We start from the raw sequence: 23,984 nt of genomic DNA on the forward strand, positions 1-23,984 counted from the left end.
AAGAATTGTGTTAAAGATTTAAAATTGGCCTTAGCTGAGGTAAAACCACCAGGGCCTGAATTACAGAATCCCTCCTCTATCTCTGTGTATCTGTGTGTGTGTGTGTGTGTGTGTGTGCGCGCGCATGTATGCATGTGCGAACAATAACAGAGGCTGTTCTCTGCTTCATCCAAAAACAACATGCTGAAAATGCTAGCTCTAATAATTTTCTTTTATTGCAAAAGACTGAAAATGTAAAATCCTAAAGTAGATGAGTTTCTAAAAATCTTCAAGAGGAGAGACTAAATCCTTAAACCCTTTCTAAAAAGCTAAGTTTATATGAGAGTCACTTGACAAAGGAAGGAAAAATTATCAGACATAAAATATTCATTAATTAGACATAAACTATATGAGCTTGTCCTACATATACTATGCAAATTACTACTTAAGAATCTCATTGGTAAACAATCCAATTAATAAGTCTTGCTCCAATAACTTCTTATTTACCAGGCTCTTAACTATTGGAAGGTCCATTATAGACACTTTTATGATCCTCTTACCTGTTTATCACATAAATGTCACAAGTCATAAGAGCAACCTAGAAGCGAGGGCATACCTAATAAATAATACTCTAGGTCATGTATTTTTCTAGTCCACTGGGCTGAAGTTTGGAGGGAAGGAAAGAAGTTTAATAGCACTATGTTCTCTTAGACATTCATAAAGGCCAAGAATAAATCCACAATAATTATACTTTGGGGAGCTGTAAAAAAACACTTTGGTGCATATAAGGTCTATAGTTATAGAAGTGCCGCTGAAATACCATTTCCTGTTTGGAGAATTATTCGGTCACAAAATCTTTCCACATAGAAGTCCCTGATAAGACACGAGTGCCATGTCTTATCTTTGAGAGATATCCCTGAGAATAGTTTAAAAACCTAGGGAAGATATTCATGGAGTTGAGGAGACAGAAAGAAAAATAAAGTGGTCAATTTGGATGACTCGCCAAGTGTTGCATTTACGCATACTCTGTCATTTTAACTGAGACCATTAAATGCCATACTTTATTTCTACAGCATACACCAACCTATGTTGGCAACTTTGGAGAGAGGCAATAAAACTGAAGCCTCTTTTCAGAGAGTCTATGACTTATTTAGGGAGCCTGGAATACATAAAGCTGAAAAATTTAAATAACACAGACGTTTCCCTAACTTCTGAGCATGTGGATGACTAGCGGATGTTTACTCCATAACCAACCTCTCCTAATTTCTTTTTAAGAAAATAAAATAAAATTTTATTCTGGGCAGTCATGTGCCCTGATGAAATATCTGCCTTCTCAGACTATCTAGAAACTGGGAGTCCCCACTTGGCCCATTTCTAGCTATTGGGATGTAAACAAAAGCACCTGGATGAGCATCCAAGAAAGTCATTGTTTCAATGATGAAAATGAATAGATTCAGTTGGCGGCAGTTTTTGCCATTTGCTTTTTATCTTCTTCTTGCCTGAATTGTGGATTCCATACCTGCAAATGGAATAACCATCCTGTGACAAGAAGAACAAAAGCCACAGGTCCAGAGAGAAGCATGGCAAAAACATAAGAAATCTGCTATGCCGGTGGTATGATGGAACCACCATCACAGCTATGCTGTGCCTACCCTTGGACTTACAGTGAGAGGAAATACAACTATTCGGTTAAACTTCAGGCAGCTGAATCCAATCCTAACTGATGGATATGTTACTAGAGTTAACATGTGAGTCATGCATGTCACTGCTCCTAACAAATACTTCAAGTTCTCTGAGCACTATCTCATCTCATTTATTTCTTACAACAGCCCCTATTGGAATAAGTGGCAGTGTCTACTTTTTCAGATACAGATAAGGAATGTTGGCAACTTGGAGATTCACGGATGTGTCTGTACTAGGATCACACACAGGCACTCCCTGGTATGCACAGAATTTGCACTTAATTTGCTCCACTCTACCACCATATCAATTCAATATCATTAATATTAAAGGTTTCCTCAATATCTCTTAGCTAACAAGTGTTTTTGCTGTTAAAAAAAGCAATCTTTACTTGTGCAGGTCTTACAATTATATAGTCTATTTTAGCTACAATACCATACTTGAAGTTCACAAGTCTAATGGAAATAGGATAATTTGTGTTATCCACATTTTACAGCTTCACAAGTTGAGTTTAGAAGATGACGGACCTGCTCAAGAAAGGAAAGGAGGGAGAACATGTTTATGTCAAATAACCTCTAATTCAGTGCCTCTATAGGCCGAGTTCTGCCATGAACTCTATTTTGTCTCCTTTTCCTCTTTTCCCAGTGAAGCTCTCTTTCTGCACCTGAAAATAATCTGTTTAGGAAGCTGGGACAATGCTCTGAGGAACCAGTGTTGGTTAAGTCTGTGACTCCTGTGAAATTCTGGGCAGGGGATTAACGATAGCTGTGTCTAGCAAGCTTGGACCTTCTGCCAACCCTGGACCCCAGAACTGATGAACTGTGAGGGAGCTCATCCCTGCATATCCAACTGCTAAATGCTGTGACACATGCCAATGCTTACATGGGAAGCAGAGTAATGTGGGCTGCAGTAGAGCCAGCAAAATGTACAAAGAAGGGTTGCTGGGTGACACCTAAGCATGCCGTCTAGTTATGTGTAGTGATGATGTAGTTATATCACCATTCAAGGTGAATCTGAGGTCTGCTGGTGGTCCATCTTGCTTTTTCCATTTTGCCAAGCATGTTTGATGGCTTTGTAAAATGAAATATATGCACCACGTGAGGTCTGCCAGCCTGACTGACACTGTGTACCCCAGGGAGGCACACTGTTGAACAAACAGGAAAGCTTTTATCCTGACAACATGCTGCGAGCCTTTCTCTAAGGCTGAGTCAACACACAGCAATGGTTATATAACACATTTGAAAGAATGGAGAATGGAGTGATCTTCACCCGATTTATTAGGCAAGGATAGCGTTAGAGTCTTCCATTATTATGCATATAATCCTGCGTCTAATTCAAAAATTATTGATGTATGCATTTTGTTTACAAATCTAGAATGAAATAAATGTAACAAAATAACAAAATCTGAAGTTTGTGAGTTACTATAAAAAATGAATGAATTGAGGCAACTGAACTTTATGCAGTCTTACAATAATTGGAAAGAAAGCACAAGTTTAAAAAGACACACAGTTCATATGGAGTAAGGGTGCTTATTGGCCATTGCTTCTTTCAAATTTATTTTTTACTTTTTAAAAAAAAATCTATCTTTTCTGTTGTTTTACAGTGGGCACCAAAGGCATCTGGAGCCAGTTACATGTATTTATGTTCTATTCTGACTAAAATGGCTTGGCTGAAAAGTATTTCAAAATTTAAGGAAAAATAAAACTGACTTTAGACGCCCATGCCAGGTTTTAGCCCAGAGCAAAGTGTCGTGGCTGATCCCTAAATTAAATGGAAACACTGACACACTCTTTATACTGGCAGTGTTTGTAAGGATAACAGGTAAATACAATAGTTTGAACTAATAATAGGTAACATTTTCCAGGTTTGGCTATTAAAGGTCCCTCATGACAAACAAGCTTTATAAAGTTTCTCCAAGAAAAGTTTACTTATAAGACAAAAAAAATCAAAATTCAGCCAATTTTCCATTGCAATAAAATATGATTCCTTTTTGGTCGTTTTCATATTGTTAATTTCTCTTTGCAAGTTTTACATTATTACAATATGTACTTTTGGGTATTAGGCCTTTGTTTAAAAGAGACCCTGCAGGCAGCAATAAACTGAGGGCTTTTAATGAGATATTATTAAATTTCCTTTTAATGCAAGTTAACTGTTTACAAGTTTCTTTTAAAAATTAACATTTTTATGAAATATCCTTTATCTCATTGGTTTCCCATATTACTTCAACTTACAATATGATTCTTTAGTGTTTGTATTTAATCAAAATTCTGAACATATTCACATTATAGCTTGTTGAAATGGCTTCACATTATTGTTTGTTTGGTTGGTTTTATTCTTTATCATTAATATTCCCTAAAGAGAAAACTATGAAGCCTGGCAGGAGGTTTAGTGGATGGATTGGAGAGAGGAGAGCAATATTTAGATCCTGGCTTTGACAGTCCTGAGCTTTCCAATTGTGGGTACTGTTCTTATTTTTGAGAGGGGAGCTAAAACTGAAGCTCAGTCAGAGTAAGTCTGGAAATGAAAGGAGATAAGAGGCCCAGCACAACTCCTGGCCTGTGGCAAATGCTCTGTGAAGCTTTGCTATGATCGCTTTCTGTGTGATTTTTTTTTTGTAGGAATAGCATATAGAGCAATTTCCTCTCATTAAGCACCCATTAGCCATCTTCTATAAATTGAAGTGTTTATCACCACTACTTTACAGTGCTACCGATTCATTATGAAACTCCGTACATATGAATGGTCTGCTTCTGAATTCTCTTTTCTATTTAACTGGTCAACCGTCTTTGTGCCTGTGTCATTAATACCATGTTATAATGGTTTTATAAGATACTTTGAAAGCTAATTTTCCAAGTCCTCTTATTTTGTTTGTTCTAAAGACTGTATTGGCTCTTGTGGGCTTGGTTACTTTCTTCACATATATGTTAGAATCTACTTGTGTTAGATTCTGTGAAGAATCCCATTAAAATATGTATTGAAAATTCATAGACTCTAGAAATCAATTTGATAAAACTGCTGTCTTTTGCATTTTCATTCTTGCCATATATAAGCATGACGTTGTTTTCTATTTACTTACCTAAATGTTGCATATATATGTGTATACACATATATTCATAAACACACATATATATATACACATGTATTTTCTATAACTTTCAATATTTTTTGTATATTTTCTCAGAAGGATCTTTTCATGGTTTTAATTATTTAATTAGCTAAAGGTAATTTCTGAAATTATGTTCCCTGGCTGTTGCCAAATTTAAAGTTTGTTATTCATTCTGAATAAAATTATATTGACGTCCTTGTTTTTTGTGTAGGCAGTTATACTTTCTGCAATATTTAGAATGTAAAGTTTTTGAATAGGAATGGCAAGCATGCTTCACTTATTTCTAATTTTAAGAGAAAAGACTATTATTTCACCACCATGTATAATGTTTTGAGTTTTGGCAGATAGCCTTAATCTGGTTAAGAAAGCTCCCCATTTTTTTTAAAACACTAGTGTAGAATTTTATGATTGGTGTATTTGCATCTATTGAGACTCTTACATGGTTTTCTCTTTTAATCATTTAATTTGGTAAATTATAATTTTTTTGAAGTTAATTTACAATCATTTCTGGGATTAATGGAGTCAATATGAATTTACTGACACCTTACTATATAATGTCCTGGTCTAGTATGGGAGTTTACCTATGAACAAAACAGACAAACCTTAAGGGAGCTCACATAATTAGAGGAAAAGACTACAAATAAATATTTTAAATGTATATAAGTAACATGTTACTCATAAGTACAATGGAGAAAAACCACAAAACTAACTTGTTTGCAATACATTATATCATACATATGCTTCTGGATTTGTTTTGCCAATATTTTGTTTAGGATATCTGTGTTCTCATGAATGTGTTGGCCTACCCCTTACCTGCTCTCATGGAGTGTTCAGACAAGATTTTGTGAGCCTTGTGAGATGGGGACCATTCCCTCATTTAAATTTGTTTTTTTATATTGTATTAATTTGTCCAAATGAGCATACTAACAATTTCTATGTGTTCACTCCAAATAGGTAATGCACAAAACTACCCCCAATATATTTATATTATAATGTGCAAAATAATTATCTCTTCTGTGTGACTTACATCAGAGATTGTAAGAACTGAGTGAAATATAGCATTTAATTCAATATGATTTATTTCATTACATCTATTTTTATTCTGATCATTTGATTTTGTTTATTTATAATAATATAAAATATTGTCTTGTATCAATATTTGCATTCTGGATAAAGTTCTGCCAGAACGTTATCAAAGTCAGTTGTGATTTCTGCCAAATGAAAATTTCTGTGTTCACATTACTTCTAGAATGATAATGTCAACTCTAGACACGGCCTTGCCAAGAATAGAATCATGTAGATTATGCCTTCAAAAACAGCATTTTTGTCTCACTTCTGATATAAGTTTAGTTATACAGAAAGGCAGTTGTTAATATTTTTAAAAATCATATATCAATTTAGAACACTTAAATCTATTGGTGATGTGTGTGTTCTATATTACTATTAAAATGAATATGTGATAAAACTGCTTATCTTTGTATGTACTCTAATTCTTTAATTAACTATTTTCCATTCCTAAAACTTTGCAATTTAACAAAATTTAGTAATAGTCATTTCAGGCAGAACAAAGTAATTAGTATATCATCATTTTTTTCAACATATGCAAGAAAGATGGGTTAATATTTCTAAAAAGTTCCTATATATACCATCTTTTAGACAATTTGACTGTAATTGATGCAGATAATTTTCAATAAAAGTGACCAATAATTTGGCGGGAGCCAAGATGGCGGCGTGAGTAGAGCAGTGGAAATCTCCTCCCAAAAACACATAGAGCTATGAAAATATAACAAAGAAAAATCTTCCTAAAATAGAGACCACAGGACACAGGACAACATCCAGACCACATCCACACCTGCAAGAACCCAGCGCCTTGTGAAGGGGGTAAGATACAAGCCCCAGCCCGGCGGGACCCGAGCGCCCCTCCCCCCGGCTCCCGGCGGGTGGAGAGAAACCGGAGCAGTTTTTTTTTTTTGGCGAGCGCTTTTTGGAAGCCTTAGAGGGACGGGCCCCCGTTGCTGGGGAGGCAGGGTGGCGGGACCGGTGAGGAGGTGCCTGGGAACGGCGCCGGAGGACAAAGAATATCCCGCGTTTCTCCCTGCGAGACCTGGGGGCGGGTGCCTGAGACCGGTGCCTGAGGACGGAGGAGGTCGCGCGTTTTTCCCCTTTTTTTTTTTTTCTCTTTTTGGCAAGCGCTTTTTGGAAGCCTGGAAGGGACGGGGACCCCAGTGCTAGGGAGGCACGGTGGCGGGACTGGTGAGCGGGTGGCTGGGACCGGCGCCTGAGGACAAAGAATATCCCCCGTTTTTCCCTGCGGGACCGGTGGGCGGGTGCCTGAGACCGGCACTTGAGGACAGAGGAAATCGCGCGTTTTTCCCCTTTTTTTTTTCTCTTTTCTGCGAGTGCTTTTTGGAAGCCTAAAAGGGACAGGGACCCCGGAGCTAGGGAGGCAGGGCGGCGGGACTGGTGAGCGGGTGCCTGGGACCGGCACCTGAGGACAAAGAATATCCCGCATTTTTCCCTGTGGGACCGGTGGGTGGGTGCCTGAGACCAGCACCTGAGGACGGAAGAAATCGCGCGTTTTTCCCCTTTTTTTTTTCTCTCTTTTTGCCAAGTGCTTTTTGGAAGCCTTGAAGGGACAGGGACCCCGGTGCTAGGGAGGCAGGGCGGCGGGACTGGTGAGCGGGTGCGTGGGACCAGTGACTGAGGACCAAGAATATTGAGCATTCCTTCCCTGCGGGACCGGTGGGTGGGTGCTCTTTGGAAGCCTTGAAAGGACAGGGACCCTGGTGCTAGGGAGACAGGGCAGCAGGACCAGTGCGCGGGTGCCTGGGACCGGCACCTGAGGAAAAAAAAAAAAAAAATCGCGTGTTTTTTCTTTTTTTTTCCTTTCTGTTCCCTCTCTCATTGTTGCTGTTGTTGTTTTGGTTTGGAGAGTGCTTTTTGGAAATCTTAAAGGGGCAGGACAGGTCACTTAGACCAGAAGCAGGGAATCTAGGGATCTCTGGGCACTCTAACCCCCTGGGCAGCAGGGAGCACAGAGGCCCCTTACGGAGATAAATAGTCTCCTGGCTGCTCCCCCTCTAACGGGGCTCCACCATTTTGGAGGAACAGCCCCAGCCAGGCCAAGCCCACAGCAACAGTGGAGATAAACCCCAAAGCAACTGGGCAGGAAGCAGAAGCCCTGTCTGCGCACAGCTGCCCAGCACAAGCCACTAGAGGTCGCTATTCTCCCAGGAAAAGGCTACAAACCAACAAGAAGGGAAGCTCTTCCAGCGGTCACTTGTACCAGCTCTGCAGACTATCTCTATCACCATGAAAAGGCAAAACTACAGGCAGACAAAGATCACAGAGACAACACCTGAGAAGGAGACAGACCTAACTAGTCCTCCTGAAAAAGAATTCAAAATAAAAATCATGAACATGCTGACAGAGATGCAGAAAAAAATGCAAGAGCAATGGGATGAGATGCAGAGAAAAATGCAAGAGCAGTGGGATGAGATGCAGAGAAAAATGCAAGAGCAGTGGGATGAAGTCCGGAAGGAGATCACAGATGTCAGGAAAGAGATCACAGAAGTGAAACAATCCCTGGAAGGATTTATAAGCAGAATGGATAAGATGCAAGAGGCCATTGAAGGAATAGAAGCCAGAGAACAGGAACGTATAGAAGCTGACATAGAGAGAGATAAAAGGATCTCCAGGAATGAAACAACACTAAGAGAAATATGTGACCAATACAAAAGGAAAAACATTCGTATTATAGGGATACCAGAAGAGGAAGAAAGAGGAAAAGGGATAGAAAGTGTCTTTGAAGAAATAATTGCTGAAAACTTCCCCAAACTGGGGGAGGAAATAATCGAACAGACCATGGAATTATACAGAACCCCCAACAGAAAGGATCCAAGGAGGACAACACCAAGACACATAATAATTAAAATGGCAAGGATCAAGGACAAGGAAAGAGTTTTAAAGGCAGCTAGAGAGAAAAAGGTCACCTATAAAGGAAAACCAATCAGGCTAACATCAGACTTCTCAACAGAAACCCTACAGGCCAGAAGAGAATGGCATGATATACTTAATGCAATGAAACAGAAGGGCCTTGAACCAAGGATACTGTATCCAGCACGACTATCATTTAAATATGATGGTGGGATCAAACAATTCCCAGATAAGCAAAAGCTGAGGGAATTTGCTTCCCACAAACCACCTCTACAGGGCATCCTACAGGGACTGCTCTAGATGGGAGCACCCCTAAAAAGAGCACAGAACAAAACACACAACATATGAAGAAGGGAGGAGGAGGAATAAGAAGGGAGAGAAGAAAAGACTCTCCAGACAGTGTATATAACAGCTCAATAAGCGAGCTAAGTTAGGCAGTAAGATACTAAAGAAGCTAACCTTGAACCTTTGGTAACCACGAATCTAAAGCCTGCAATGGCAATAAGTACATATCTTTCAATAGTCACCCTAAATGTAAATGGACTTAATGCACCAATCAAAAGACATAGAGTAATAGAATGGATAAAAAAGCAAGACCCATCTATATGCTGCTTACAAGAAACTCACCTTAAACCCAAAGATAAGCATAGACTAAAAGTCAAGGGATGGAAAAACATATTTCAGGCAAACAACAGTGAGAAGAAAGCAGGGGTTGCAGTACTAATATCAGACAAAATAGACTTCAAAACAAAGAAAGTAACAAGAGATAAAGAAGGCCACTACATAATGATAAAGGGCTTAGTCCAACAAGAGGATATAACCATTCTAAATATATATGCACCCAATACAGGAGCACCAGCATATGTGAAGCAAATACTAACAGAACTAAAGAGGGAAATAGACTGCAATGCATTCATTGTAGGAGACTTCAACACACCACTCACCCCAAAGGATAGATCCACCGGGCAGAAAATAAGTAAAGACACACAGGCACTGAACAACACACTAGAACAGATGGACCTAATAGACATCTATAGAACTTTACATCCAAAAGCAACAGGATATACATTCTTCTCAAGTGCACATGGAACATTCTCCAGAATAGACCACATACTAGCTCACAAAAAGAGCCTCAGTAAATTCCACAATATTGAAATTCTACCAACCAATTTTTCAGACCACAAAGGTATGAAAGTAGAAATAAATTCTACAAAGAAAACAAAAAGGCTCACAAACACATGGAGGCTTAACAACATGCTACTAAATAATCAATGGATCAATGAACAAATCAAAATAGAGATCAAGGAATATATAGAAACAAATGACAACAACAACACTAAGCCCCAACTTCTGTGGGATGCAGCGAAAGCAGTCTTAAGAGGAAAGTATATAGCAATCCAGGCACACTTGAAGAAGGAAGAACAATCCCAAATGAATAGTCTAACATCACAATTATTAAAACTGGAAAAAGAAGAACAAATGAGGCCTAAAGTCAGCAGAAGGAGGGACATAATAAAGATCAGAGAAGAAATAAACAAAATTGAGAAGAATAAAACAATAGCAAAAATCAACGAAACCAAGAGCTGGTTCTTTGAGAAAATAAACAAAATAGATAAGCCTCTAGCCCAACTTATTAAGAGAAAAAGAGAGTCAACACAAATCAACATAATCAGAAATGAGAATGGAAAAATCACGACAGACTCCACAGAAATACAAAGAATTATTAAAGACTACTATGAAAACCTATATGCCAACAAGCTGGAAAACCTAGAAGAAATGGACAACTTCCTAGAAAAATACAACCTCCCAAGACTGACCAAGGAAGAAACACAAAAGTTAAACAAACCAATTACAAGCAAAGAAATTGAAACAGTAATCAAAAAACTACCCAAGAACAAAACCCCGGGGCCGGACGGATTTACCTCGGAATTTTATCAGACACACAGAGAAGACATAATACCCATTCTCCTTAAAGTGTTCCACAAAATAGAAGAAGAGGGAATACTCCCAAACTCATTCTATGAAGCCAACATCACCCTAATACCAAAACCAGGCAAAGACCCCACCAAAAAAGAAAATTACAGACCAATATCCCTGATGAACGTAGATGCAAAAATACTCAATAAAATATTAGCAAACAGAATTCAACAGTATATCAAAAGGATCATACACCATGACCAAGTGGGGTTCATCCCAGGGATGCAAGGATGGTACAACATTCGAAAATCCATCAACATCATCCACCACATCAACAAAAAGAAAGACAAAAACCACATGATCATCTCCATAGATGCTGAAAAAGCATTTGACAAAATTCAACATCCATTCATGATAAAAACTCTCAGCAAAATGGGAATAGAGGGCAAGTACCTCAACATAATAAAGGCCATATATGATAAACCCACAGCCAGCATTATACTGAACAGCGAGAAGCTGAAAGCATTTCCACTGAGATCGGGAACCAGACAGGGATGCCCACTCTCCCCACTGTTATTTAACATAGTACTGGAGGTCCTAGCCACGGCAATCAGACAAAACAAAGAAATACAAGGAATCCAGATTGGTAAAGAAGAAGTTAAACTGTCACTATTTGCAGATGATATGATACTGTACATAAAAAACCCTAAAGACTCCACTCCAAAACTACTAGAACTGATATCGGAATACAGCAAAGTTGCAGGATACAAAATCAACACACAGAAATCTGTAGCTTTCCTATACACTAACAACGAATCAATAGAAAGAGAAATCAGGAAAACAATTCCATTCACCATTGCATCAAAAAGAATAAAATACCTAGGAATAAACCTAACCAAGGAAGTGAAAGACTTATACTCTGAAAACTACAAGTCACTCTTAAGAGAAATTAAAGGGGACACTAATAAATGGAAACTCATCCCATGCTCATGGCTAGGAAGAATTAATATCGTCAAAATGGCCATCCTGCCGAAAGCAATATACAAATTTGATGCAATCCCTCTCAAATTACCAGCAACATTCTTCAATGAATTGGAACAAATAATTCAAAAATTCATATGGAAACACCAAAGACCCCGAATAGCCAAAGCAATCCTGAAAAAGAAGAATAAAGTAGGGGGGATCTCACTCCCCAACTTCAAGCTCTACTACAAAGCCATAGTAATCAAGACAATTTGGTACTGGCACAAGAACAGAGCCACAGACCAGTGGAACAGATTAGAGACCCCAGAAATTAACCCAAACATATATGGTCAATTAATATTTGATAAAGGAGCCATGGACATACAATGGCAAAATGACAGTCTCTTCAACAGATGGTGCTGGCAAAACTGGACAGCTACATGTAGGAGAATGAAACTGGACCATTGTCTAACCCCATATACAAAGGTAAACTCAAAATGGATCAAAGACCTGAATGTAAGGCATGAAACCATTAAACTCTTGGAAAAAAACATAGGCAAAAACCTCTTAGACATAAACATGAGTGATCTCTTCTTGAACATATCTCCCCGGGCAAGGAAAACAACAGCAAAAATGAGCAAGTGGGACTACATTAAGCTGAAAAGCTTCTGTACAGCGAAAGACACCATCAATAGAACAAAAAGGAACCCTACAGTATGGGAGAATATATTTGAAAATGACAGATCTGATAAAGGCTTGACGTCCAGAATATATAAAGAGCTCACACGCCTCAACAAACAAAAAACAAATAACCCAATTAAAAAATGGGCAGAGGAACTGAACAGAAAGTTCTCCAAAAAAGAAATACAGATGGCCAAGAGACACATGAAAAGATGCTCCACATCGCTAATTATCAGAGAAATGCAAATTAAAACTACAATGAGGTATCACCTCACACCAGTAAGGATAGCTGCCATCCAAAAGACAAACAACAACAAATGTTGGCGAGGCTGTGGAGAAAGGGGAACCCTCCTACACTGCTGGTGGGAATGTAAATTAGTTCAACCATTGTGGAAAGCAGTATGGAGGTGCATCAAAATGCTCAAAACAGACCTACCATTTGACCCAGGAATTCCACTCCTAGGAATTTACCCTAAGAACGCAGCAATCAAGTTTGAGAAAGACAGATGCACTCCTATGTTTATCGCAGCACTATTTACAATAGCCAAGAATTGGAAGCAACCTAAATGTCCATCGGTAGATGAATGGATAAAGAAGATGTGGTACATATACACAATGGAATACTACTCAGCCATAAGAAGTGGAAAAATCCAACCATTTGCAGCAACATGGATGGAGCTGGAGAGTATTATGCTCAGTGAAATAAGCCAAGCGGAGAAAGAGAAATACCAAATGATTTCACTCATCTGAGGAGTATAGGAACAAAGGAAAAACTGAAGGAACAAAACAGCAGCAGAATTACAGAACCCAAAAATGGACTAACAGGTACCAAAGGGAAAGGAACTGGGGAGGATGGGTGGGCAGGGAGGGATAAGGGCGGGGAAGAAGAAGGGAGGTATTAAGATTAGCATGCATGGGGGGGAGCGAGAAAGGGGAGGGTGGGCTGCACAACACAGAGAGGACAAGTAGTGACTCTACAACATTTTGCTAAGCTGATGGACAGTAACCGTAATGTGGCTGTTAGGGGGGACCTGATATAGGGGAGAGCATAGTAAACATAGTATTCTTCAGGTAAGTGTAGATTAAAAATTTAAAAAAAAAAAAAAGAAAGAAAGAAAGAAAAGGGGGATTACTCCTTAACAGGATAAAACTATTGGTAAATCAAAGATCAACGCATGCTTTAAATATCCTTAATGTTGATCACTTAAAGGGTGTCAGATGATCAGCTATGGAGGTACTCTTTTCTGATAATATTCCTTTCTCTTAATTAAAAAAAAAAAAAAAAAAAAAAGCAGTTACTGTGTGCTGACCTCCAATGAGTTCTGCACAGTGGTATAGAGGGCATGTCAAAGTGTGGGCAAAGGGTCTGTTTGTTTCTACGCAGAAGATCAAGGCCTAGCTTGGATACCCAGAAAATGAACTAAGATACGATATGAGGAGGAGCTTCCGGCATCAGCACTCTCTGGAGGACTCGTGCCGGGGGATGATCATCAAAAAGCCTCCACAGGGATCCGGACGATGCTGCGGTTGTGGCTGCATCCAGCCCACCATCTCCTGGACTTGCCATAAGAAGGAGGAGGGAGATGTCTAGGCTGGCATGTGCATACAGTGAGACAACGAATTTGACTGGATCTGTACTGTTGGAACTCAACCAGGAGTTGGGAGGGGTGCAAGTTGTAGCACCCCAAAATCTCATGACTATAGACTATCTATTGTTAAAAGAACATATGGGATGTGAACAGATCCCAGAAATGGGCTGCTTTAATTTGTCTGATGGTTCAAGTACAGTTGGAAAATATCCATCATATCATAGATAAATTTTCACAAATGCCTAGGGTGCCTAAATGGTTTTCTTGGCTTCACTGGAGATGGCTGGTAATTATAGATTTGCTTTGTTTATGTCACCGTATTCCTATTATGTCAATATGTGTGTGCAAATTAGTTAGTAGTTTAAAACCTATACATACTTAAGGTACTATACAAGAAGATATGTCAAAGAAATAATCAATCCTCCCAAGTTTCCTTCATATGCTACATCTATAGCTTTTCTTCTTCCTTCCTAATTACAAACTTTAAATAGAATTCGTGCCTCATATCGAATTTACCGAGTATCATAATTCCTCCAGGTGGTAAAGATACCTCGAGACAAGTGCTGGGCATAGAAGCCACAGGGCATAAATCTGCAAAGAAGTAAAAAGCTAACCTTTGCAAACAATATGGCTTCTCTCTCACTTACCAACTTTACATTTCCCTGTATGGCCCCGGAAGATGACTGGTTAGCCAGAGACGGGTAAGATTCCTCAAGGGAGGAACAACCTAAGACAGGCACAGTCGCAGGGGGGCCATCAGGTGAGAATTTGGGGATCAACAGAGGTGAGGCTCAGAACCTCACCCCCCCTGCTTTGAGAGAAATCTTCGGCATCCGTGGATGTCTTGCTGCCCTTGTCTAGCCTGGATTAATACTTATTCCATAGGCACACACCTGATCATCTGATCATCTACATTTGCCTTCTTACAGCACTAAACTATGTTTTCTACCTTTATCTTGCATCTACCTACCACTTCAGCATTTTATTAAAAATAAAAATAATAATAATAATAGGAGAAATGTGGGATCAACATATAAATCAAGTACAAAAATCAAATGAATATTCATATTTGACCTGATGGTTTATAGGTCATATTGCATGATCAAAACCGAAAGTTTCTGTGATGACTGCCCTTGTACTGTTCACCATGTAAGAATTTATTCACTCTGTAAGAATTCGTTCACCATGTAAGAACTTGTTCGTTATGCTTCAGAAGATTGGAGACTGACGAGAATTAGGCTTGAGATGGATTAATGATTGTACAATGAGCATTGACCCCCCTATACTGAATTTTATTGTTGTTAACAACCATTTGATCAATAAATATGAGAGATGCCCTCTAAAAAAAAAACAAAAAAAAAAAAAAAAAAAAAAAAAGTGACCAATAATTTAATATCCAAAATTCAGATATTATGTTATTTTATCTGAATCAGAAAAAACGTATTTGTTTTAATGGAATCTTTGAGATAGTCTCTCTTATGTTTATCCTGGAGTGTATCTGTTATGACTGACATAAAGGTAGAGTGCATTTATATCCAGCTCTATTGGTGAGGGATCTTCTGCTACATAATGGTCAAATTAGTAGCTGGAAACCTTTTTTAATTTTCTGGCATTTTTTTCTATTTTCTCAAAAACTTTATTCAGTTACTCAGATAACTGTACTTTATTTTCACCTTTAATAGCTTTCTATTTTTTCGTGATAATTCTTTGAGAATGTATTTCTCTAAACAATGGAGAAATGATATAATAGCTTAGTACTGTAACATGTAATTTGTAAAACCTAAAATATTATGTACCTCACTAAAAATTTGTTATCGGAATTATATCTGTACTCATGAAATTTCTATTTGATCAAATAAATACTTGTTATAATTTAACTAGTGAATCATTATGCAGTTATTTCTAATTTATTACTACACTCTACTTTGTAACTTATTAGCTATAAATGAAAATTAGTTACTACTTACCAATTCCTATTACAAAAAAGGTAATTCTACTTTTAAGTTAGGAGCTTAATAAATATCATTCTAGCACATTAAACAAATAGTAGACCATAGGACTAAAATTTGAAACATCATATATAACAAAAGTAGTACTAAAACTTAAAGTTTTAGATATTCATCAATAACCACTGCAGTCAGAGAATGGTTTTAAATTTTAAACTATTTTAAATATTTTTTTAAAATACAGTAGATTTGCAAGGTATTTATATTACCCAACTTATTCCTCTTTTGTAAATAGAAGCAAAACTAAACATACTAGCCCAATAGAACAGGGCATTTTATTTTCTTCTGCCAAAAAGAATCTGTACTGATTCATTAGAATAAACACATCTTTCAGAATATTTTTATAATAAATATGAAAATTATCCATCTCTGGCTTTAGCAAAATCATAAAACAACAGAAATAATTTCCAAAGTAATAAAGAAATCTGCTATGTGATTAGCACATCCTGCAATGTGGCACCCATATGCGTCTTGCCATGACCAGCCTGCCACAGTATCTCCTACTCTGAAACTGCTTCTACTGACAAATCCATATACATCATTTAGGAAGAGTAGGCAATGACTTTTTCAGTATTTCCAAATACAGTTGACCCTTGAACAATATGGGTTTAAACTGCACAGGTCTATTATTACATAGGTTTTATTCAATAAATGTGGCACAGAACTATAAATGTATTTTCTCTTCCTTAAGAGTTTATTTTCTTGAGCTTACTTTACTGTAAGAATACTGCGTATATTATATATATATAACATATATAGAAATGTTAATTGACTGTGTTATTGGTAAAGCTTCCAGTCAAGAGTAGTAGGCTATTAGTAAAGTTTTTAGGGAGACAAAAGTTATGCCGATTTTGGACTGCGTGAGGCCCCTCTTCTCCACATTGTTCAAGGGTCATCTGTATATCCCCAGAGTTGTTTAGCTTCATCCATTTTTGTACAGTTCATCTTCTCTCTTCTGCCAAATAATAAAGCTCAAGCATAGCCTATTTTCTGAATTTCAAGAGAGAGTCTGCTGTTTGGTCTCATCTGCAGAACCACAGCACCTTGAAAACAATCCTGTAGCCTTCAAAACTCAGAACAATGTGGCATCATAGGGCTCACCAATTTGATGCCACAACTTTTATACAGAGTTTCATTTACTGAGCAGATGGCTGTTAATGTGGATGGGCTTATATAATGCAGTGGAGTGCCCTGGGACACAGAGCACAAGCATTTCAATATCCGCCTGTTTGCCAGAGTTAAGGCTAAATTTGTTCTTGGGCAAAGAGAAAATTATTTGATCAAGTGAGCTCTGGGAAGTCCTGCTGGGTAAGAGCCTGAAGTTACCACGGAAAGAGAATCAGATTGTTAACGGGGGTGAGGATGGGATTAAATCGCTGGTGCAGGGCTGAAGGGTATAGTCAATAGCTTTTGCCTCTTTCATTTTCCATTTTTTTACTACATGTCCTTCACAATCAAGAGTATGCCATTCAGTTTGGGGACTGGCACACAGATGTGAAATTTACTTTCATCAATTAAGGAACAAAATCTAATGTGACCAATAGCAACAACAAAAGATGGCAAAAGATAAACCAGCCACATGCTATGGAAAGAAAGCTGATGTACTGTGCTAAAGTCAAATGAAAAGAACTTTAAGATAGATACATTATTGTGATATAGAGCAGAGACATGGGACAAGAGTAATGCCACTATAAAGTCTACAGAGCCCACAAAGGCCTAGCTTATTGTTTGACTTAATCTTTATGCTGTTCCTCCCTTCTTCCAGTCACTTTAATCAATTATGTAACATGTAACCCGGACAGAAGACAGACCTCAGGAGTGTAAATGAACCTACATGGATAAAAAATGCCAAGATCAGGACACAGAGTTCCCTAAATAACTCTATTCTTTAGAAAAAACTTCAAAGGAATTATTAATCACTTGTACACATCATGCCTTACATGGATCCCTATCCAAAAGACCTTATAAAACCCAAACCCTAAGTCCTTAAGGGTGCCTCCTCTCTGAGGTCATCCGCCCTCCTGCTGCGTACTGTTCCTTTAAATAAAACTTGCTCAGAGGCACCTCTTCTCTGAGGCTGCCCACACTTCCCCCTATGAGTGCATACTTTGCTTCTAAGTAAAACTTTCTTGCTGCTTAAGCCTGTGGTGCTTTGTCTCTGAATTCTTTTCTTCAACAAAATAAAGAATTCCTGGACATCCACCGCTGGTGGTAAGTGTCTCTGTCACTTTGCTATTTCATTCAGCTTTCGAGTCGCAAACACAGCTCTACGATCCCGTTCTTTAGGAGCCTGACTGAGTGTCTCTCTGCTTTTCTCCCTTTTTCCTTCCTTGTTCTCCACCACCTGCACGGCTGCATGTTTGCACAAATAAAAGGATCACTGTCCTGGCACTATGCAATTCTGGCACTCGCTATGACTTCTGCTTTAATGAATTCCTTTTTTGCTTGCACTTGGGCCATCTGTTCTCAGATTCTTTCGGATCAGACTCAAGAGTCCTCCCTCCCCCATCCCGCTTGAGGTTTCCCCTAGTTCTCAGGGAAGGACCTCCCCAGACAGGACTTCCCGACAACAACTGGAAGTAAAAAATTTCAAGTCAGTGAGAAGTTATAATAAATACACACTTAAATTAACCCATGAAATAACCTCAAATACACAAACAAAATTTTAGAATGTAGAAATTACTAAATCCAACATTGGTGTGAGAGAGCTAAACAGTTTTTTTTGATAATTCTTAAGACAAAAGATTATGTATTTATAAGAATATAGGAGACTTGAACAACCAAATCAGCAGCTCCGTTGAATAGATAGATGGACAACTATGAGGCAAACAAAGCGAGCACTCATATAAATCAAAGGTTATAAATATGAGGATGTAGGTCTTAAATCCATTAAGATGACCATTTAGGAAAAAAAGTTAAAAATTAAAAATAAATTTACATGGAATATACAATGTTTTTAAAATACCCAGCCCCCACCATAGATGAACTCATAGTTGGCAGCTACTTATAAAAAGAGACGGACAACTATTTTTTTTTAAATACACATAGAGGTAGCTTAAAACAGCATTCTGTGGTGATAATGTAACCTCTAACAAATAACTTAAAAAGTTAAAGAAGAGTGTAGTTCCTTGATATAAATGTTTCTGTTTGTCTTCTTCTATGTCACATGTATGATGTCAGATTTTAGAATTCAAGTTATCTGAGCCAAGGCAATGAAGTGTTTTTTTCCACACCTTTCTGGCATTTCACTTCGCCAATGGAAGACTGTCAGAGCTGTACTCTCACATTAAGACGAAGATAATTGCAATCACATAACTCTAGGGAAGGGAATTTGGTGTTCTGAGCATGTTATACACCTAAATAAAACAGAGCCAGGTGTTATTTCTGTTTCTATTTTAAAGCTTCAGAATAGCTGGGTATTGCATATTTTCTGGGGATACTTAGCTGGTTACTCTCACGTGGCATTTGCCATGGTCTAGGCGAGGGGCTCAGTCCACATCTTTGTAAATCTTAAAATTCTAATGTTTTGTCTCAGAATTGTTGTGTTTTGGGGAAGTAGATTTGCATGATCCTTCTCTGTGAACTTGGCTTTATGTATATATGTGTGTCTATATAAATATAAGTGTATATATTGGAATGCATATTCATTAATTTATAGTGAGAAATACGACTGGAAAGGTTCACTTGACCCAACCAGTGTGTTCTCTCCTGTAGAAGAAGATGTATGCGGAGCTAGCTTATTTGAGTGTTGGCAAAGCCTGGAATGTAAAAAGGCAAATTCTGGTAGTTTTCAGCAGTCTGCCAGCCACAAAGGCTGGGGGCGGCATTCTCATACACCGTTCGCCCAGGCAGCTCTAATATTCAAACCTAGTTACTAGGATGTCTTCCCATCTGAACAATGCTTACATAGGCTCTGCCTGCTTTTCGCCTCCTGTCTGCCCTATCTGTGTATTTCCATAATTGATGACACTCTGTTCACTCAGTCTTTTATCTACACAGAGCATGATTTGATTAGGTTTTTACTTATTAGAATCACATTCTGGCCTGACCTTCTTGAGATTATTACTCTCATATTACATTGCTCAGAGTTTTGGGTGTCCTTGAATGTTTAGTCACACACTTACAGATGATAACATGATTTTGTCCCATGTATCTATCCTAAAATCTTCATGGATTTGCCAGAATAACAGTGGTCACATTTCTAAGACCTTGGAATAGGGGTGTCCTGTCGTAGCCTCCAGGAATGACTGCTCAGTAATTGTGAGGAATCTGGCCGATAGAGTTTCATTTTTGGCATTACTAGAAATTTAAGGCCAAAATTGACAGTGTTAAGGCCTCAGAGGGAAACACTTCATTTTCATTTAATAAAAAATGTTCTTCCTTGAAAATCAAGGGGGGCTAGAAACCATCTGAAGGCCTTAAGTCTTTGTGGTGTTGTCTGGCTTGTCTTTGTGCCAGCCTGCGGTTATCCCTAGTGTCTGACTTAATCTATAGGCTCACTTTTTGTTCAGGGTAGGAATGCACTAGTGTGCTTATAATAAGTCAAGTTCAGTGGGATTTAATTCTTTTAATTTAGTATTGCTGTTATGTTTTGGAAGGTAAAGTTCGCACTTTGGAGGGAACATGCATCTCTGTGAATTGTTATCATATAATTTTTTCATAACTATCACTTGGTCTTTACCTTTCTTGCAGGCTGTAAAAAAATTCCGGTATTTCTTTGTTAATCTTATTTTTCAATCCTTTCCTCCCTTTCTTCTTTTAAATGTTCTTAAGGAACCTATATTTAAGATTTTACACGATCGTTCAAGTTTACAGCAATAGTTTGTATGTATGTTTTAAAATTTTATATATATATATATATATATATATATATAGTTATGATAATATGATATAGTAGCAGAATTTGTGGCTATAGTACCAAAATTTGAATATTAATTGTTTATTCATTTGTCCAGTATTCACCTAGAGGAGATAGGGGACTCATTTACAGGCAGAATGGTCTACAGTATTGTTTATTTTTTATTCCCTCATTGGCTAAGGGAAGATGAGAAATTTCTTGTTCTACAACTATGTTTGTTATTATAAATATTTTATTAAAAACTTTTTCCCTTTAGCCTTACTTTACTTTTTAAAATCAGTATGTAGAAACAAAACAAAATTAAGCTGCTTTTTGTGCTCCTCATAAAAAGAGAACTTTTGACTGTTACTTAGAGGTTTTATTTGTGTTCTTTTTCCCTAATGCCTAATGACCATATTGATATCTATTGTTATACTGATATTACTACTGATCACTTATGCTGCATTTTATATTTTGTAGACAAACTTCTTTTCAAGTACAAAACTTCAAGAACAGAAGAAAAGTTTGGTGGCAAAAAATGAACTCTGCACACTTTCACAGTCTGTGGCCGTCACATATTCGTTGTTCCAAGAAAAGAAGATGTCTTTGGTAAGCGTTATTTTCAAGTTAGAGGGAATTAAAAAGGTTTTCTAAATATGTGTCTTAACAACTTTTTAGTATTAATGTTGTGAATTGGGATAAATTTCTTCTAGTCCTACAATATTTGATATTGTTCCATTTTCTATTTAATTTTAGGACGGAATGCCATTTTCTTTCTCTGTTAGGACTCTCTCTGTCAAGTAAAAACAGCAAGTGTAGTTTGGCCATGATTCTATACAGAGAGTGCAGCAGAGGTAGTGAAACATACATTTATTGTTTAGAGATTCTTTAGGGATTTTTATGTACAATATCATGTGATAGTCAAACACTAACTGTTTGAATAGAGCAGCCATATTTTAAGACTGGTTTTTTTTTTTAATTCCTGCTTAGCATATCTCTGGAAGGATGTCCAAGAAGATAGAAATCAGTTAGAAACAGCAGTAAACTTGCTTTTCACTCTGCATCTCTAGTACTGCTCTGTTTTTCAGCCATGCTGGATGCTCTTTGAAAAACATGTAATTACTGTGAAAAGTGACCACACTTAATATTTCATTGTTCTGGCATGAATCCTTAAGGCTGTTGAGGATTTTTTAATATATAAAATGGGACAGAATAAGGCTTCCAGCTCAGTTTAACTAATTTGAATTCCGGTCCTCTCTGACATTAAATTGATTTGGACAAGGCGATGTGGTCTAATGCCTGCTTTTCCTGTTCTCTTTGTCTCTATCTGCTAGGCGACATTACAGGTTTTTATTCGGGTTACGTTCCAGTATAAATAAGGATAAACAGTCCTTAGCTTGTCTTAATCACTTAATCGATATCCTAATTAGAAAATCAAATTGCTTAATCAAAAATACAAAAGCCATTACAGAAGAAGCCGAATAATTCCACTGTACTAATTTTGAAACAAATTACATGATGAACAGGAATGTTAAGTTCAGTCTCTTACTTATACAGTAACTTCCCTTTATCCCTATGTGTATGGTATAACTAGATACAGTTACTAAGGAAATTTGGGATAGCCTCTAAATTTTCTGAATGTAGTGCATTCTACTACTTAGCCATGATATGAGGTTTCTTGTATAACATTACACATACATGTGGTTAAAAATGTGAAGAGTGGTATATCTTCATTTATATCTTTTGCTCTTATTTGATTGTTAACTATTGTGTAATATCATGGTGTAATTATCTGTTCCTCCCAGGAGTCTGAGGGTCTTGCCAGTTAACCACAAAATTAAACATGCCTAAGACTAATTAATCAGGAGCAATAATACAATTAGTGTTAGGTAATTTGATGCCTCATATCAAATAACGCTGATATTATACACACATGGTGCACACTGTGTAATAGAAAAGGGTAGACAGTTAATGAAAGTAACTTAAAACCTACCTTTGAAGGATGAAAATAATAGTTTGAAACGATCTATTCTATGAAAGTATCAACATTCATGCAAATACTGTCCAAATTCAGACTTTCGAGATGTATTAAAAGGGAGTATCATTAAATAATTTAAAGCTGAGTGTTTTAACTTCCTGAATGTTTAGATGACTATTTTACCTAATAAGCATCTTAATGGGTTTGGAGCTATGTTTGTTTAAAAAGCTGCATGAATATATAGTATTGACCTAAATTTAATACAATTCTTGTTAAGTTCAATACTAGGTAAATGATGACAGCCCTTGTTAAATTGGGGTTGTTATTATTTTATGAACAGAGTCAATATAAAACACCTATTAAGATCTCAAAAATAGTTTATAGAGTGCTTATGGGGCCTTATGTTATCACTAAGCATTTTCAGATTTGCCTTCTTGGAAATTCGTGTAACTAAAGTACCATGTGTTATTTCAAGTAGAATATTGGATTACAGTTTACTGTATTTTCAAAAGGTTGTGGCAGTATTAAACATACAATTAACTGAATGACTATTCTTTGCCAATGATAGATTTTTAAAGTGAATAATTAGAGGGGCAAGGATTGATGTTTTAGCTAAAGCTAGATTTTGTTTTGTTCAGTACAGTAAGTGAAAAGTAGAACCTGTGGAGTTCTTAATGTGGGTAGTTTTAAAGAAATAGTTAAAGTGAAAATTTTAAGTGAAGGTTTAATCCATTGTTTATTTCTTAGTGACCATTTACTCCTGGAAGGGTTTGGACATTTTGTTTCCCTGCAACTCAGTGGGCACTTAAAAAAAACTCACTCAGTTTGTTTTGCTGCTGTTTCTCTAGAGGAGTGTGGCTGAGAACAGGGTTTTGCCCATCTCAGCGGTTGGCATGCACTTATCCCAGGCGGTGAAAGCTGGCTACCCACTTGATACCGAGCGAGCAGGCCTGACTGCAGAGGTTCAGAAGATTATTGCTGATGTTATCCGAAACCCTCCCATCAACTCAGGTGATGACCAGGACCCTCGTCTGCAGCCTTAATGGCTGGAGTGATTGAACCCAGAGGGAGTAAACAAGCAGGGCACAAATATTTTTTACTTTAACAGCATTAACCCTTTATGCTATTATGAAAACTTTGCTTCTGTAATGCTTTTATTGTTTTAGAAAACAGTCCTCCCACTATCACTCAGGAAATTCTGAGTCTGAGAAACTATTATATTCCTTTTTAGAGTTCAATTACAAATTTCACACTCATCCCCAAATAATGCACTTTCGTCCTTTTCTAACTTCAACCTCATTGAAAGGAAAGG

At 37.5% G+C, this 23,984-nt stretch overlaps 1 protein-coding gene across 1 annotated transcript in view; it reads left to right on the forward strand.

Annotated features, from left to right (window-relative positions):
* LOC140845302 (uncharacterized) overlaps window positions 1-23,984 on the forward strand; it is a 136,762-nt gene that overhangs the window by 110,784 nt on the left and 1,994 nt on the right. Inside the window, exons 4-5 of the mRNA XM_073219285.1 lie at window positions 21,175-21,303; window positions 23,521-23,683. Coding sequence (XP_073075386.1) covers window positions 21,175-21,303; window positions 23,521-23,683 — 292 coding nt within the window. The remainder of the gene's footprint in view (window positions 1-21,174; window positions 21,304-23,520; window positions 23,684-23,984) is intronic.

The sequence above is a fragment of the Manis javanica genome, chromosome 12 (assembly GCF_040802235.1).
Source record: "Manis javanica isolate MJ-LG chromosome 12, MJ_LKY, whole genome shotgun sequence".
NCBI classification, from domain to species: Eukaryota; Metazoa; Chordata; class Mammalia; order Pholidota; family Manidae; genus Manis; species Manis javanica.